General features: G+C 39.0%; 1 protein-coding gene across 1 annotated transcript; it reads left to right on the top strand.

Moving 5' to 3' along the window:
- Positions 1-1,254: 1,254 nt before the first annotated feature.
- Positions 1,255-16,270, top strand: wdr1 (WD repeat domain 1). The gene is made up of 15 exons (XM_049467760.1): positions 1,255-1,455; positions 4,169-4,290; positions 4,517-4,607; positions 5,883-6,030; positions 6,871-7,051; positions 9,991-10,068; positions 10,204-10,284; positions 10,497-10,730; positions 12,056-12,145; positions 12,468-12,622; positions 12,845-12,932; positions 13,135-13,245; positions 13,353-13,526; positions 13,770-13,914; positions 14,394-16,270. The coding sequence occupies exons 1-15, from the start codon at positions 1,440-1,442 to the stop codon at positions 14,498-14,500; spliced, it is 1,821 nt and encodes a 606-aa protein (XP_049323717.1). The 5' UTR covers positions 1,255-1,439; the 3' UTR covers positions 14,501-16,270.
- Positions 16,271-19,298: the final 3,028 nt, after the last annotated feature.

Genomic DNA, 19,298 nt, shown 5'->3' with positions numbered 1-19,298 from the left:
ACATTTATTTACACGTAAAAGTAAAAAAGTACCATACTGAAACTTTAGCTCCTTGGTAGGATGTTTGGATAGACTAAATCACTGTATGTGGTTAAAGTTAAGGAAGTGGGAGGGGCTAAACTGTTGTAAACAAGTTACTTTAGCTAACATCCAAACAAACTGTTTATCTCAGGCTAACAGGATAATCTTATCTACATCTGTATCTGAGGCAAGCTAGGTTAAACTCTATGTAACATATTTACCTCACTGTAGCTAACATATTTACCTCAGGTTAACCACAGCTAACATATTTACCTCAGGTTAACCGTAGCTAACATATTTACCTCAGTTTACCCATAGCTAACGTTTTTACCTCAGGTTAACCGTAGCATTTACCTCATGTTATCATTATTATCTACATTTGAATCTGAGGCAAGCTAGGTTAACCCTATCTAACAGCTTTACCTCAGGTTAACTGTAGCTAACATATTTACTTTGGGTAAACCACAGCTAACATATTTACCTCAGGTTAACCACAGCTAACATATTTACCTCAGGTTAACCACAGCTAACATATTTACCTTAGGCTAACCATAGCTAACATATTTACCTCAGGTTAACCATAGCATTTACCTCATGTTATCATGATCTACATCTGTATCTGAGGCAAGCTAGGTTAACCCTATCTAACAGCTTTACCTCAGGTTAACTGTAGCTAACATATTTACCTAAGGTAAACCACAGCTAACATATTTTCCTCAGGTTAACTGTAGCATATACCTCATGTTATATGTAGCTAACTTATTAACCTCAGGTTACCCTAGCTAACAGATTTATCTAATGTTAACCCTATCTAACAGCTTTACCTCATGTTTACACACCTCAGGAAAACAAATGCCACCCTTAACTAAGAAATGTATCTCAAGTTACTTAGCTAATGTAAAACATTAGTATGATGCTAAACAGCACCAAAATGACTGAAAACTGAAAAAGTTTACCTCAGTAAAACAAATGCTGTTCTTATCTAACAGGTTTATCTCAGGTTACTTAGCTTCACCCACATATTAATGATAAAAAACATTAGCATGACGCTAAACAGCACCACAATGACCGTAAATGACTATAAATGACCACAAAACAGCACAGGTTGCCATATTTGTCCATATTTATCCCGCAGAACTGAGTCACCATCACTAAACCCAGAACCAACCCCATCCCGCACTCATCCCCGGCCACCGCCACGTCACTTCCTGCACCGGGCCTCGCGCCGCCGCCACCGCTTTACTATATTTGGGCAAAGGCGCTCGCGGGGCGGAGGGGCGCGTGCACTTCCGCGAGGAGCGCTTGCTTATACACACGCAGCGCCGCGCGCTCTCTCCCGGTTTTCCGGTCTCTCCCCGTGTGTTTAGTTCTCTATTAATCAGGGTTCGGTTCTGGTTCCGTGGATCAGCGCAGTCATCATGTCGCACGAGCTCAGTAAGTGTAGCCGCTATATCCGGGGCTTTTGTTTTGGGCTGGGTTTTGAATGGAGATGTGGCTAGTTTGGGTAATGCATCCCCGGTACCGGTTCGGTATGAGCCTTGGTACCGAGTCCAACTGGGCTGGGGCGAGTTCGAGATGTCTGTGTTTGAATTGCATTGATTAAAAAGCATGTTTGCATGTTTTACCAGTTGACAGTTTGGAATTGTCCGTTCCACCTTAAACAGTGCAGCAGTTACAGTCTGGCGCCCTGAGGCGCCAGACTGTAACTGCTGCACTGTTTAAGGTGGAACGGACAATTCGAAAATGTAAAACCTAGTTTTTAGCTTAAATGATTTTGTGCATGCTCAAACTGTATTGCATCCACTGTATGCATGCTAAAACACGAATTGCACGTAATTAAAAGCATGCATGTTGAGTTATATGCGTTATATAAAATGTGTATATGTGTGTATAGATATAAAAGCAAGCTGAATTTACCCAGTTTAGCAACGCTACTGTAGGTATGTGCATAGATGTTAGCTAGTACACCCTTATGCGGAAATACCCACTGAGTGCATACTCCAGCATAGACTTTTATTATCAGTGCAATGCAAACAACTCTTTATGTGGTGATGTGTGATTTGTGGTTTGGTTCTACCATTATTAGTTATTATTATAATAATAATAATAAAAAATAGTCCACTAGGCCTGTCATGATCATAACATGATCAACATGACATATATAATAAATGGAGATGATCTCAGTAACAAGTGATAATGGTGATATATTGGCCTATATTGTGTTTATTTGTTTGTTTAGTGGTTTGTTCACATATATAACAGTGAACAGTATTTTAGCCAGTCAGGCTAAATGACCAATCAGTGCTTCAGAATTCCACGTATCGTTTTCATATCTGAAGTAGGAGAAGAACAAACTATATATTTTACAAACTATAAATAGTTAATATGCTGTTATATTTAAAAGGGTATAATTGCGTTGTCATGCTGTTCGTAATTTCAGTTACATTTAATGATCTTAAAATGACAATTTCCTTTATTGCAATAGTTTCTGGGTTGATATATATTGTCCACAAAAATTCTTTTTAAACTTAAATAAGCCGTTATATTGACTTATTTGACAAATAAAAGCAACAACAGTAGTTTTAGATAATATTTATGTTCTGTTAATATTCTTTATAAAATATGTCTAAATTTTTATGTTGAGAGAACTGCACTTTGATTATGCTTACAATCTAAAAATGACTATTTAATTTATAGCATGCATTGTTGGGACAATATGTCAAAAATAAAAATATATTACATTATAAATTATATTATTGGTAGAGGCCCATCCATGGTTTTAGCTTAGCCTAGCCTCACTTTGCATTGTGCTTTTAATGTGTTCTGTCTTTACCTCTAACTTATTATATGTAATACATTTACATGATATACTGTAATATATATTATGATGTATTTTAAAAGGCCCTTATTTTTGGATAATCACCCCTTTGTTGATTGATTTTGTTTCCCCAAAACAAAAGTTTCATACTGTCCCTCTGCCCTTTTATAGACGCTAATGGAAAGATTGTGATGTCATAAAACCTTAGCACAAAACACCTTAGCATATCCAGCTTGCTTAGATTGATGCCGTTTAAAGCCCCGCCCATTTATGCTGCAGTTGATGTTATAAGGAGTGTTTCAGCCTGGATTGCCAATCAGAAGGCAGTCAGGATAGAGTTCATTTGCTCATTTCATGGTTAGGCCTGTGCCTTGGTTTATTTATGTTTTATTAATAATGCATTATATATTTACTAGAGACAGATTTTATCTGTTCAGTATCATTTATTTTACTTTAATCCTGGATATATTTGGAGTGCATTATTATTTGTATCATGACATTTATATTACTAAATTAATAATGATTATTATTTTTATATCAGTGGCATAAAATGATCCTTATGACCTTTTTTATCGCGGACATTTCTGGCACAGCAAATTGTCCAAACTACTTTCAAATAAGATTGCATTTATTTGAGGGCTTGTGCACCACAATAGCTGCAAACTGCATTTATACCAGACTGATTTTGTACCTTTTTAGCCTAATATGTAAATGAGCTGGTATTTGGTTACCCTGTGTTGAGCCTCATTTAGAAACCAGACCAGATTGAATCATGCTTTATAATTATAGCAGTGTGAGTGGGAGGGGCTAAAGTGCTGTACGTACAGTATATGGACAAATATATTACCGTTAATATTAATATTCTGAGTTTCCATGTATGGAAACTTGTTTGCAGCAGAATGTACAGTAATTGCTGGTCGGTTTAAGGTGGAATGGACAGTTTAAAATAAAAAAAATAATAATAATAACAAATATTTTATTATAAAAATAATAATAATTTAGTTTAAACAGATGCAGTTGATGTTATAAGGAGTGTTTCAGCCTGGACTGAGGAGCAGTGTAGAGCAGCAGCCAATCAGATCAGGGAAATGGATATTATTTACAAATAAAAACATGATTACCTACAGCAATGAGATGTGATAAAAATGCAAAAGGTTCAGTAGTGCAATTATAAACACTGTTGCAAATAAAAAATAAAGTGAATAAAAGGATGAAATAAATAAAAATGTAAAAGGTCAGTAGTTATGTTTGTAAGTAGTTAATATGTGTGTTAATGCTATATGATGTGCATTATTACTCTGTATCACTGGTTGTGTTGATGTTCTGCAGAGCGCGTGTTCGCCAGCCTTCCGCAGATGGAAAGGGGCGTGGCCAAGGTTCTGGGCGGAGACCCCAAGGGGAACAATTTCCTGTATACCAATGGGAAGAGTGTGATCATCAGGAACATTGATGTAAGATCTTCTCCTCAGATTCACCTAATTACACTTTTCCTCACAGTGTTCCCTCAGTATACACCATTCTTACTGTGTAAGATTACATTTAGAGTTTGTTCAGATCTTAAATGATTTGGTAATTTGGATAATTTTACTATTTAAACTGTTTGCTGTGGGACTGGATGCAGAGCTCTGGTTCTGCTGGACTTTAGGTTCTGAGGTTCTGTTTGTCTGTGTTCTGCAGAACCCTGCTATCGCTGATATCTATACAGAACACCCTCACCAGGTGATCGTGGCGAAGTACGCCCCCAGTGGATTCTACATCGCTTCAGGAGGTGAGATACTATTTACATATAATTCCTATAATTTATCCAGTAGTTTCTGCAGTGTTAGCGTTAGCGCTGCGAGGCTAACGCAGGGTCTAGGTATCTGAGGGTAAACTGGTCCCGGTGTGTGTGTGATGGTTCTGGTGTTGCTGTGGTTTGGAGGCGGTTCTGGACGAGTCTGGGTTTGGATGGTTGTGTGGGCGAGGCGTTGGAGGCGGTGTCTGACTCTATAGTTGCTTAGTTACAGTGAGTTTATGAGTCTCAGACAGTAAACCAGCCAATCAGCAGCTTCTCAGACAGTAAACCAGCCAATCAGCTGCTTCCTCTCTCCCTACTCTCAGACGATGATCAGTCTTGGCTTTAGAGCAGCTTTCTAGGAAAATTTCAGAAAGAGTGACATTAGCATTATTACAAATATCTCAAATTAAAATTCAGTGACTGTGAGTCATTCTGTATCTGTGAGGAGTTATTTAGTATCCACTATGAGTTATTCTGTATCCATTGTATTTAACACACTGTATTTCAGTATCTATGGTGAGTTATTCTGTATTAACAGCGAGTTAATCAGAATCCGCTATGAGTTATTTGGTATCTGTAATAATTAAATCGGTATCCATGGTGAGTTATTAGGGATCCGCTATGAGTTATCTGAGGTATCTATGGTGAGTTATTTGATATCTGTGGTAAATTAATCAGTATCCACTATGATTTTTTTGGGATATATTGTAAATAATTCAGGGTCCTTTATGAATAATTCGGTATGTATTATAATGTGAGCTGTTTGATATCCACTGTGAGTGCGTTTATATTTCATATAATTTATTAATTATCCACAATTAGGTTAGTTGTTTTGTATCCACTATGAGTTGGTTATTCTCAGTCCACTGTAAGTTATTCAGGATCAACTCTGAAAAATGTAGGATTCATTATGAATTTTTCTGGATCAGTTATAAAGTTAAATTGTGTATTTTACTGTATCCACTTTGAATTAGTATCCACTATTAATTGGGTATAAACTGTGAGGTAATTACTATATATCCACAATTAATAATTTGGTATTCATTGTAATTTGATCTGTTTGGTATGCATGTAGTTCAGAGTAATCCAGAGTGTTTTGGAAAGAACTATGAATTTTTTCTATTATAAAACTAATAATAATAATAGTAGTTTGTGTTGAGAAGCTGTAGTTCTGTGCGGTTCTGGAAGTGCGGTATTTTTAGTGATGATGATGATGATGATGATGATGATGAGGAAGCAGTTTAACCGGGTCTCTGTGTTCCTCAGATGTTTCTGGTAAGATCCGTATTTGGGACACGACCCAGAAGGAGCACCTGCTGAAGTACGAGTATCAGCCGTTCGGGGGGAAGATAAAGGACATCTCGTGGACGGAGGACAGTAAGCGCATCGCTGTGGTGGGAGAGGGACGAGAGAAGTGAGTTCTGTATATATTAATAATCTGATGATGATGATTCTGTTTATAGATCTGCAGTCTGGGTTTATAGATACACACTGAGTCACACAGCGTCCGGAACCGGATACACACACAGATTAATACTGATATCAGATTATTATCAGCATCAGATCCTTCAGTTCATCATTAAACTGCAGAACCTGAAAGAGAACCGGAGTGAAACCTCGTTTATCCCCTCAGAGGAACCAGGACTCTCTAAAAGAGGAACCTGTTCTTCTTCTTGGGTCGACGCCAACATCAAAACACAGAACTCTGAGAACAGATATATAATAAACCTCACAGAGTTTCTGTAGTGTACGCAGTTTTACATGGTTCATATGGGGTTGCTAGGCGGTTGCTATGCAGTCCCAAGTGTTGTTATTCTGTTCACCTTATTAAGAGGCCATGTTTGTTTATATTGTGTTAGAATCAGGGCTGAACTAACGATTATTTTGATCATCGATGAATCTATCTATCTAAGTGGTGCTCACTGCTCACTCTTAAACCCAATTAATTGAAACTAAAATTAGTTGGCAACTTTTTTAATGATCAATTTAAATTCATTTGATTGATTTCTTGATGGTTTTATAGTCAGAACGATAATCAACACGTTTTCATTTATTTTGCCATTTTTTTTCTGTCACTGCATAAATAGCCTAAATGTATTTTTGGCTCCTTTTTAAAGAAACAGTAAACATAAAGTGCTTTTTCTGTCATTTTCAGCAGAGTAATTTGAGTTTATCAGTATTTGGTAGATCTGTATGTGTTATTAATGAATAATTATCTGTTGGTTTCTGAATATTAACGTGTGTTTTGGTGCAGGTTTGGCGCGGTGTTCCTGTGGGACAGCGGGTCGTCTGTGGGGGAGATCGTGGGTCACAGTAAGATTATTAACAGTGTGGATATTAAACAGACCCGGCCGTATCGACTCGTCACCGGCAGCGACGATAACTGCACCACCTTCCTTGAGGGACCGCCCTTCAAATTCAAATGCACCCTCAGCGTGAGTCATCACCTGCTCACCTGTCTGTTTACCTGTCTGTCTGTTTACATGTTTGTCTGTTTACCTGTCTGTCTGTTTACATGTTTGTCTGTTTACCTGTCTGTCTGTTTACATGTTTGTCTGTTTACCTGTCTGTGGGTGTTCAAAAATTTGACCACAGTATAATTTTCCATTTGACTCTGCACTGAATTCACTGAACAGCACAGTAAATCTCACAGGAACAGGAAAATACCCTGCTATGGCAAAAGTCATGGGACAGCAGTATGTAAATTAATCATGCTTAGAAATTAATCAATGCTCAGGGTTAAACATGGAATGGCTAGGGCGTGGCCAAAAACAGCTTATTTGCATAAAAGTGACAAGGCCCTTAAACGGCTCATTCTAAAGAAAGGTCCTGAAACTGGTAATTATAGAGCTGTAAGATCTCCTTATGAGATCTGGTGAAAAGAACTTTATATTTTGTATAGAACACATACCTACTGTATTATAAGAGAGCACTTCAGTTTCTGAATCAGTTTCTCTGATTTTTCTATTTATAGGTTTATATTTGAGTAAAATGAACATTGTTGTTTTATTCTATAAACTACAGACAACATTTCTCCCAAATTACAAATAAAAATATTCTCATTTAGAGCATTTATTTACAGAAAATGAGAAATGGCTGAAATAACAAAAAAGATGCAGAACTTTCAGACCTCAAATAATGCAAAGAAAACAAGTTCATATTCATAAAGTTTTAAGAGTTCAGAAATAATCAATATTTGGTGGAATAACCCTGGTTGGTTTTTAATCACAGTTTTTTTTCATGCATCTTGGCATCATGTTCTCCTCCACCAGTCTTACACACTGCTTTTGGATAACTTTATGCTGCTTTACTCCTGGTGTAAAAATTCAAGCAGTTCAGTTTGGTGGTTTGATGGTTTGTGATCATCCATCTTCCTCTTGATTACATTCCAGAGGTTTTTAATTTGGTAAAATTAAAGAAACTCATCATTTTTAAGTGTCTCTTATTTTGTCTCTGTTAAACTCTCTCTGTTGGTCCGGGTGGTTTTGGGGATGTTTATAGAGTCGTGTCAAACTTCCCAACTTTAGCTGAGCTGTGAGGAGTGGAGAATGGAATGTGCTGCGTGTCTCAGCACGGCTCACTATAGCACACACACACACACTCACACACACACACACTCACACACACACTCTCAGTGTACTAAACTTTCTACTACATATAAGATTCACACTGCTGTGAGGATTTGATTGTAATTAGTGGCAGGCGCAGTTCTCATACTCATGTTTCAGTAACTTAAGATAAAAAGATTTATTGTGATTTTTTTTAGTTGTCTGACTTCACATGTGTCGGAGGAGGCGTGTGCTAGTCTTCACCCTCCTGGTGTTGGAGCATCACTAGTGATAGGGGGGATATGCATTTTAAGAAGAGTTAATTTATATTTTTTTACCTAAAGTAAAAAACTAAATTAAAATATATGTATAGAAAAAATGAAACTTGAAATTAGTAAGATTATATTAAAGGTTATTTCTGATCCTCTACCTGCAGCTTCCTGTTCTCAGTTTACTCAGTTTACTCATCAGTGTCACTTTATTTATTATTTATTGTGCGCACTACTTAACTTTCACCGCTGATTACACACTAACTGCATTTCATTAGCTACTACTTTCTGAACACCAGTGAATACACACACACTACACACACACACACACACACACACGTGTTATTGTTAACATGTTAACCCACTCAATTAATCTGGAAACCTTAATATGCATCAGTCTGTAGAAAACTCGTATCTCCATCTGACAGACAGACAGACTCTCTCCCACAGAAACTCCAACAGTGAGGAGCGTGCTGAGGAATGCTGAGCAGAGGAGTGTGTGTGTATAGTGTGTGTGTATAGTGTGTGTATAGTGTGTGTGTGTATAGTGTGTGTATAGTGTGTGTGTATAGTGTGTGTGTATAGTGTGTGTGTTTAGTGTGTGTGTGTATAGTGTGTGTATAGTGTGTGTGTAGTGTGTGTGTGTGTAGTGTGTGTGTAGTGTGTGTGTAGTGTGTGTGTATAGTGTGTGTGTATAGTGTGTGTGTATAGTGTGTGTGTATAGTGTGTGTATAGTGTGTGTATAGTGTGTGTATAGTGTGTGTATAGTGTGTGTGTGTGTGTGTAGTGTGTGTGTAGTGTGTGTGTATAGTGTGTGTGTATAGTGTGTGTGTGTAGTGTGTGTGTTTAGTGTGTGTGTGTATAGTGTGTGTATAGTGTGTGTATAGTGTGTGTGTAGTGTGTGTGTAGTGTGTAGTGTGTGTGTGTGTATAGTGTGTGTGTATAGTGTGTGTGTATAGTGTGTGTGTATAGTGTGTGTGTATAGTGTGTGTATAGTGTGTGTGTGTGTGTGTATAGTGTGTGTGTGTGTGTTTAGTGTGTGTGTGTGTGTGTGTTTAGTGTGTGTGTGTGTGTTTAGTGTGTGTGTGTGTGTGTGTTTAGTGTGTGTGTGTGTGTGTGTGTGTGTATAGCGTGACAGTGATGAATGTGGTGTACAGTGTTTAATAGCTTGTTGTTTGTATTGATTCTGGATTTCCGCTCCCGTCGTCTCTCCCGCTGATCACTCTATTATATTACAGTATAATGGAGGGGGTGGGATGGGGGGGGGTCGTTGGCTGCAGGGATTATAATGAGAGATAAATGAGAAGAGTGTAGGATCTGTCTTCTGTTCAACAGAATTGGTAAATTGCAGTAAATTTATTTTAAATTTAACATAACTGTCATATTGTGGTGAATATATTGCATTAATACTGTTTATACAGATCATCCCTGCTTCCCTTTCTACATAGTCGTGGAATATAGGTGGTAAAAAAATCCAGAATGCTGGATAATATATATTTATATATTAATTATTGAATTATTTTACTGTTCTAACTCTCTCTGTTTCTCTGTGTTCAGGATCACAGCCGGTTTGTGAACTGTGTGCGTTTCTCTCCGGATGGAAGCCGCTACGCATCTGCAGGAGCAGACGGGCAGGTGTGTGTATAATGTGTGTGTTTGTGTGTGTGTTACAGGTGCTGCAGTTTAATACAGTATAATATAAATTTATTGTGATTAAACTGCAGTAACCTCTGCTCATTCTCACCTGTTTTCTTTCTTTATTTATTCCAGATTTTCCTGTATGACGGGAAGACTGCAGATAAGCAGGGCACACTGGGCGGAGCTAAAGCCCATGAGGGCGGGATTTATGCTGTATGTATATTTACTGTTATAATTAATAATTTATTATAATATTAGTAGTAGTAGTTAAAATTTTGTTGAATTTTTAAAAATGATTATTTAGTGTTTTGTCTTCACCGAGAGAATCATTTTCACAAAAATACCCTAAAATACTGTGATATTATTTTAGAACCATATCAACCACCCCTACTGATGATGATGATGATGCTCTTCCTCTCCTGCAGGTGTGCTGGAGCCCCGACAGCACTCAGCTCATCTCTGCGTCAGGTGATAAGACGGTGAAATTATGGGATGTGGCCACCGGCACCGCAGTAACCACCTTTAACCTGGGCTCAGATGTTCTGGATCAGCAGCTGGGCTGCCTCTGGCAGAAAGACCATCTCCTCAGCGTCTCTCTGTCCGGATACATCAACTACCTGGACAAGAACAGCCCCAACCGCCCCCTCCGGGTCATCAAGGTCAGAACCACCGTCCAGAACTCATCAGAACCTGAATCTGATCTTTAATACCGCCTTAAATCTGATCTATAATACCACCTTAAATCTGATCTTTAATACCGCCTTAAATCTGATCTATAATACCGCCTTAAATCTGATCTATAATACCGCCTTAAATCTGATCTATAATACCGCCTTAAATCTGATCTATAATACCACCTTAAATCTGATCTATAATACCGCCTTAAATCTGATCTATAATACCGCCTTAAATCTGATCTATAATACCGCCTTAAATCTGATCTATAATACCGCCTTAAATCTGATCTATAATACCGCCTTAAATCTGATCTATAATACCGCCTTAAATCTGATCTATAATACCGCCTTAAATCTGATCTATAATACCGCCTCAAATCTGATCTATAATACCGCCTTAAATCTGATCTTTAATACCGCCTCAAATCTGATCTATAATACCGCCTCAAATCTGATCTATAATACCGCCTTAAATCTGATCTTTAATACCGCCTCAAATCTGATCTATAATACCGCCTTAAATCTGATCTATAATACCGCCTTAAATCTGATCTTTAATACCGCCTCAAATCTGATCTATAATACCGCCTTAAATCTGATCTTTAATACCGCCTCAAATCTGATCTATAATACCGCCTTAAATCTGATCTATAATACCGCCTTAAATCTGATCTTTAATACCGCCTCAAATCTGATCTTTAATACCGCCTTAAATCTGATCTTTAATCCTGCCTTAAATCTGATTTATAATACCGCCTTAAATCTGATCTATAATACCGCCTTAAATCTGATCTATAATACCGCCTTAAATCTGATCTTTAACACGCCCACCCCAATCCACAGACATGCCCACTGCTTCACTGATACGCCTACTCCTTCAGACACGCCCACTCCCTCCACAGACACGCCCACTCCCCCCACAGACACGCCCACCCCAATTCAGACACGCCCACCCAATCCACAGACACGCCCTCCTTATCTGCAAACGCTTTAATAAAGATTACTTTAGTTTTATTCTAAATACAGAACATTTTAAAATAATAATAAAAAAATGTAATAATTTAATAATTGAATGTGTCCAAACTTTTGACTGGTCCAGTATATCACAATAGAAACGATTTCAACAAATGTGAAATATGATTTTTATTGGAGGTGATCAGTAATATTTAATAGACTGTATGATATCATTTCTGATTCTGTAATTATCACTCTGTTATCTAGATTATAGATCAAAGTGCAGAATGCTCGTATCTCCAGCGCTAAACTGATCTAATTTAAGCTCCTCCCTTTAATTTATTCTGTTTCAGGGTCACAGCAAGTCCATCCAGTGTCTGACCGTCCACAAAGAGGACGGACGCTCCGTCATCTACTCCGGCAGCCACGACGGACACATCAATATCCTTTATTATACTGAATATTAATGCTAATACATGTAATTAACCACAGTGCTAATGATAAAGATAGTTGATGCTTCCTTTTTTTACCAAACTGTTGTAAACTGTTGAATCTAAAGATTTTGGTACTGAATCCTGTTTTAAAAATTGCAAATCACATATCATTAAAAAGGCGGAGGGATACGTGCAGCAGGGTGTAGTGCAGCAGAAAGTAGTCCCTCTATGATAATGATAATTTGGAATAATTTACAACTTCAACAATAAGTTTACTGTGTGTAAATATTAATATATCTGATATACGGTAATTCTTAACCGCTCTGTACATTACTGGGACGCTGAGACGGGGGAGAACGAGGAGATCTCAGGTAAGGGTCACTCTAACCTGGTGGCCAGGATGACCGTGGACGAGTCCAACCGGCTGGTGACCTGCAGCATGGACGACACCGTCCGCTACACCGACCTCAGCAAGAAGGAGTACAGGTAACCCCACCCAACACTGCGCCCAACACTGCGCCCAACACTGCGCCCAACACTGCGCCCAACACTGCGCCCAACACTGCGCCCAACACTGCGCCCAAACCACTTCTGACACCAACTTTTACATCTAAGCTACAAATTAAAAATCAATACTCCTTTTTTTTTTTGCATTTTCTTACATCCTTGTAATTATAATAAAAATAAGTATGTGTGTGTGTCCTTCAGTGCGTCTGATCTGGTGAAGATGGAGGTCCAGCCGAAGACCGTGTCGATTGGGCCGGGGGGCCTGGCTGTAGCCGTGTGTATAGGACAGGTAAAAACACACACACACAGGGGTTCTGTAGTGTGGGCGGGGTTCTGTAGTGTGGGCGGGGTTCTGTAATGTGGGCGGGGTTTTGTGGACGGGGTTCTGTGTACTGTGGGCGGGGTTCTGTAATGTGGGCGGGGTTTTGTAGTGGGTGGTGTTCTGTGGACTGTGATGTTATTGTGAGTGTAATACCGGTGTTCTCCTGCAGGTGGTGCTGCTGAAGGATAAGAGGAAAGTTTTCACTCTGGATAATCTGGGCTACGAACCGGAGGCGGGAGCTGTTCACCCAGGGGGCGGGACTGTGGCTGTGGGCGGAGCTGTAAGTCACCTATCTGTTTAACCAATCATGTCTGATTATCTCCTGCAGTAGGCGGGGTTTCTGAGCTCTCTGACCGTCTGTCTTCCCGCTTGTCTGTCTGTCTGCAGGATGGGAAGGTGCGTGTGTACTCGGTTCAGGGGAACACACTGAAGGATGATGGGAAGGTTCTGGAGGTGAAGGGTCCGGTGACGGATATGGAGTTCTCCCGGGACGGAGCGTTCCTCGCCGTCTCCGACGAGAAGAAGGTCATCACCGTCTTCACCGTCGCCGACGACTACGCGGTAAATACTTTACTTACACATTACTCTAGATAAATACTCACATTACTCTGCTCCTTATACTCACATTACTTAATATAATTACTCGTCTTGCACTTCTTATACATTCTATTATACTCATTATAATTACCCGTAGTACTTAATATATTTTCTTATGTTACTCTATACAGAACTTTACAATGTATGTTTCTCCAAGTTGCTAATTAATGTATAATTGTGTGTGTGTGTGTGTGTGTGTGTGTGTAGATTAAGAATGATTTCTACGGGCATCATGCTAAGGTGGTGTGTTTGTCCTGGTCTCCTGATAATGAACACTTCGCCTCCGGAGGGATGGACATGATGGTGTACGTGTGGACCGTCAACGACGCCGACAAGAGGATCAAAATTCCAGGTATACACTCATATATACACTCATATACGCTTGCACGCACTTAAACTACACTACACTTATACTGTTTAAACTCGGACCAGACCTCGGCCTGTATACAGGCTGTAAGTGTAGATCAAACAAAAAAACAGCTGTGCTTCACATGAAGTTTCAGTTTCATCTTCTCCAGCTTCACAGGAGTTTTCAAGCAGTTCCAGTGTCTATAGTTATTCAGCCACACCCACTTCTTTAGATCGTGTATTTTTTTTTTTTTCTAGTATTTGAGGTTTATCTCACTATTGCATCACTAAAACACCTCTCTCTCTCTCTCACTGCCGTCGTTCAGTTCCCTCCTCTCATTTCCAGGGAGGGGGAGTATTGGTTTTTATTATAAGTGTATATATATATATATATATATATATATATATATATATATATATATATATATTATATATCTATAATGTATTATTAAAGTGTTTTTTGTGTATTTGTTCTCTGTGCAGATTCTCACCGGTTGCACCACGTGAGCGGTTTGGCCTGGCTGGACGAACACACACTCGTCACGACGTCTCACGACGCGAGTGTTAAACAGTGGACTTTAAAAATCTAAAGCACATCAACACACACTCGCACTTCACACACACACACACACACACACACACACACACACTCTCTCACGGGATCAGCAGAGAGAGGGACTACTGTACTGTAGAGCATCCCTCTCTCTCTCTCTCTCTCTCTCTATCTCTCTCTATCTGTCTGTCTGTTTTCTAACTCTGTCCTGCAGGTGGCGCTGTCTGATTACAGTAAATCATGAATCACAGCTCTGGATTAAAGAGGAGATTCAGTAGATTTTCACTCTGATCTGCTTTTGCTGCGTCTGCATTAATAACATGAGCGAATTTCCATTAATATATAAATAAAAATATTAAATATAAAAAAATAAATATATATACCGTCACTCCTCCAGTACAGAGAGTCTGTATACGGACGCTAAACTGCACAAATTAATTCTTCTGTTTTTCTGATTTTCACAAGAACCAGCTCATTTGCATATCTCATTAGCATATATCTGCCTACCTACTCAGCCTCGTCTGCCCTTTAATAATAATAATAATAATAATAATAATAATAATAATAATAATAATAATAATAATAATAATATTCTCCCATTCGCTTCTATTAACCCGTTATAACCCAGTTTTGTGTATGTGTGTTCACTATTAAGTCCTGAGTTCAGGTAAAGGTGAAGGTCAGTGAAGGTCACAGGTGGTACAGATGCAGCAGACGAAGGTCAGACTGGAGAACTCTGGATTAACCCTTTAAAGCTGGTCTGAGATCTGTCTCAGTGTAACACGGTTATAAATGATCTGAACATTCCCGAGGCCGGAGCCGGGTCTCCACCGCCAGCTCAGATCTGATCTGGGATCAGGTTCTGTAGAGATGCTCTGAGTGTTTCTCTCAACTCGATATAAATGGAGATGATCTGGAGTCAGACGCTGAAGCTCATTCCCACCACGTCCCATAAACCCCTTCACCTCCTCACTGTTCAGTAACTCTGATTTAATTAAATCTTAATGATCACATTTAAAGATTTTGATTTATTGTACTTAGTTTTTCATGTTTCATGTTTTTTGCTTGTGAAATATCGAATAAAACATTTTTTGAACATGTATCATTAATAGTTACTATACTTCCTTAATTTCTCAATTTGACCATTTCATATTTTTTATTTTGCAGTCGCCAAATAATAATAGTACTAATATGTTTTTAGTTTTATTTACTGAAGGAAAATCTTTGCTATTTTTCCTCAAATGAGAAATGTGTCAAAATAACTTATTCATAGTGTTAAAAATAAAAAGATCAAACAACTTAATGTTAAAAATGAGCAATTCTTTAATTTATCCAAACTATTTATTCAAAAAATTCTGTTTGCCTTTTTACTTAAACAAAGGTCTTTAAATGTCAGAAATTTGCCTTATTAACCTGAAAAAAGGAAAAACAGCAGAGTGAGAATGAGCTTCTTGACGGTTCTACAGGTGGAGGGTCAGCTTTGGTCTCTCTTACTCTTATTCTCTCTCTCTCTCTCTCTCTCTCTCTCTCTCTCTCTCTCTCTCTGGTGGATCATGTGTGGTTCTGTCGGGAGTGGTAATAAAGGGTTAATCTGATGAGCATCAGGTGGTAAAGGGTTAATATGATGCTGTGTTGTGTGTCGGTTCTGGTTCTGTTTGATTTTGTTGTTTTCGATGCTCCACTTTTGTTCTGTTTGGGTGGACGTGAGTCGTAATGATATTAATTAATAATGGAAATAAAAGCGAACACTTTTTATGCAAATGCTGTTTTGTGTTTGATTTGCTAATAAATAAATCTTTAACTGAAATTATTATTATTTTCTGAATTATTTGGATTTCTTTAGTGTTTCAGGAAAGTGCAGAACTTTCGTTAGTTAATTCCCCTTTCTGTAGAGAATTAATGAACTGCAGCTTCTGTGTAATAAAAAAAAATGTCTTATATCTACACTGATGGGCGTGGTGTTCTGGAAATGAGGTGTGTTCAGGTACATTTCTGGAGTTTTGCTTGTTTATCTTGGTAACAGAAAACACAGGAGCTCCACTGACTGAATACAACCTAGACAGACGCCAACAGTCAGACGTTCATCGCTATCTCGGTAACACAGGCGCCGTGCCGAGCTGAGCGTACACCCCCACTTATTACACACACATGAACACACAGCAGCACAAACCCAACTTTTACATCAACAATAAACAGAATAGTAAATAAAATAACATTGCTGTTCCCGTAAATGAGCTGCTGGAGCTCCTTCACAGCGTCAACCAGCAGCTCAGTTTCCTCTGCTGAGAAGAGTTTGCTGAACACGTCCAGGTAGCTGCACCGTTACAATAGCAATCCACCAAAGACAGAGCTCACCTGATCTACTCTTAAAGAGAATGATGAACAAGAGACGCTCTGATTGGTTTATTTAATGTTACACCCAAATTAAATTAAACACACCCATGATTAACTAAGAGAATTAGTACATGACTTTTGTGCATTTCAAGCCATAGAAACTGTACTTTTCCCGTCGTTACGATAGCAAATATACACTGATGTCCTTAATCCAGCTGCACAGATGAGGTCTTGCAATGACCTGCAACACCATAGCAACCTTCTAATAACCCTCAAAAAAAAAGCAACAAGCAACACAGCAACCACCTCTCTGTGTGAGAATACTTGCTGTTGAAGAGCTGAATAAACCTGACTTTCCTTAACTTTCAGTGTGTTCTTCCATCCCCTTCTGATCTACCCTATTAAAAGTGTGTTTGTGTGTGTGTGTGTGTGTGTGTGTGTGTGTGTGTGTGTGTGGTGAGAAACAGTAGGTGAGGCCTCCCTAAATCTACTTTAATAAGATTACTGTCTAAAAAACCCACCCTCCCACAGAGCGCTGACCTCTACTGTTTATACAGAGAGAGAAGAAAGTGTGTTTTAGTGTGATGATGCTGGAAAACGATCATTTAACACACTTAAATATGGTTAGAACAGCACTACATAGGTAAACGTATGATTAGAATAACTCTGCTGAGGTAAACGAATGATTAGAATAGCACTGCTGTGGTAAACATATGATTATGTTATGTTATGTTATGTCTGCTGTGTTATTGAAAAGTGTTTAATAAATAATAAAAAATACACTTTTTAAATAGTGAAATAAGAAAAAAAAATATTGAAAACCTGAAAAAAAAAGTGTTGTGTGTCTGTTATTCATTATCCGGCCATATGTTTTTTTTTTCCTGTTTCGGCTTCAGCCCAAAAATATTTCTATGAATATACAGAAAATGAAGAAATACTGGTGGACTTCCCCTTTAATGACATTGTTCAAAGTCCTCTGCTCTGATAAAGTGTGTGTGTGTGTGTGTGTGTGTGTGTGTGTGTGTGTGTGTGTGTGTGTGTGTGTGTGATATTAAATCATTTATACCTTGGTAACAACCGGCTATTAATTCAGATCTTATCAGATCAGAGAACACACACACACACACATCTGTTTGGTTAAGGTGGTTGCTAGGCTGTTGCTAAGTGGAGGCTATGATACCCAGGTGGTTGCTATAGTATATAATATTTCTGTATTATTCTTATTGGTTGATGGAAAGGTGCTGCAGCAGTTCCAGTGGTTGCTATAGGTGATCGAGGTGGTTGCTCAGTTGGAATTAAGTAGCAGTAGTATCAGTCTCTTCAGTGAACAGAATATAATAAGTGACTGTAGTATGAGTGTATCAGTTCTGTGGGGGTTGCTATGGTGTTGCTATGGTATTTCTGGTGGGTATTCGGGGGTTATGAGGTGGTTTCAATGCTGTTGTGAAGCAGGTGTTACTGTATAATGTTTTGGGACGTATATTGTTCTAGGTTGTTACTATGTGTTGCTGTGTGTGTGTGTGTGTGTGTGTGTGGATTAAATGTCACATACATCATGCATGTCTCTCTCTCTCTCTCTCTCTCTCTCTCTCTCTCTCTCTCTCTCTCCTGCACACGTCAGCAGCTCGCGACCGCTCAGAACCCCTGTGTTCCTGCAGAAGCCCCGCCCCTGTCCCGGTGTATCGTGTGTGTTGGGGTGTATAGGGAGTGTGTGGGGTAATTACAGTACTGTGTTTATGTGAGGAACGGTACCGGTGGTGTGAGGGTGTAGTACCGGCAGGCACCCGCCAGGGGGCAGCACGCGCCCTCGGGTAAGTGTTTTTTCTGTACCTGAGTCACGTGATCAGAGGAGCGTACAGCACCTTTATACAGTTATACACCAGTTTATATAGACTGAGAATGAGGATGGACTATCTGCACTACTACAGAAATACCTCTGCAGCATAAATATACCCATTTCAATGATATGTGATGATATGTGATGATAAAACAGCTTTCAGAGCCAAAACCTTCCCAGAAAAGGTAAAACAATCCATTGGGCATCAGACCTAATATTTATAATCATTTAGTGTTGCTTAAAACTCAGTAAAAGCCATTTAAAAAGATTGTGTAGCAAAACTAACTTTAGTTAGTTTACTGTGTGGATTGTGTTCATAACATTAATATGTACAGTGTGTTCAGTAGGGACAGCGTGTGTACAGTGTATAAACAGTGTATAAGCAGTGTGTGAATGGTGGGGACAGTATGTTTAGTAGGGACAGCGTATAAACAGTGTATAAACAGTGTGTGGACAGCGTGTGGATCAAAATGTTTGACTTTTTTTGGTGTGTGGATGGTGTGCGGATGGTGTGAGGATAGTGTGAGCAGTGTGAGGACGGTGTGTATCGGGGAGGTCTAAGTGGGGTTCTCTGTAGGGAGGAATGAGGAAGAGGCTGATTAGAGTAATTGGACTCATGTGAGGAAGCCGGAGTCGGAGTCGGGGGAGGAGACGAGGTCAGCAG

The sequence above is a fragment of the Astyanax mexicanus genome, chromosome 19 (assembly GCF_023375975.1).
Source record: "Astyanax mexicanus isolate ESR-SI-001 chromosome 19, AstMex3_surface, whole genome shotgun sequence".
Classification (NCBI taxonomy): Eukaryota; Metazoa; Chordata; class Actinopteri; order Characiformes; family Acestrorhamphidae; genus Astyanax; species Astyanax mexicanus.
The sequence above is the reverse complement of the archived record's forward strand: the minus strand, read 5'-3'. Positions and strand labels throughout refer to the sequence as shown.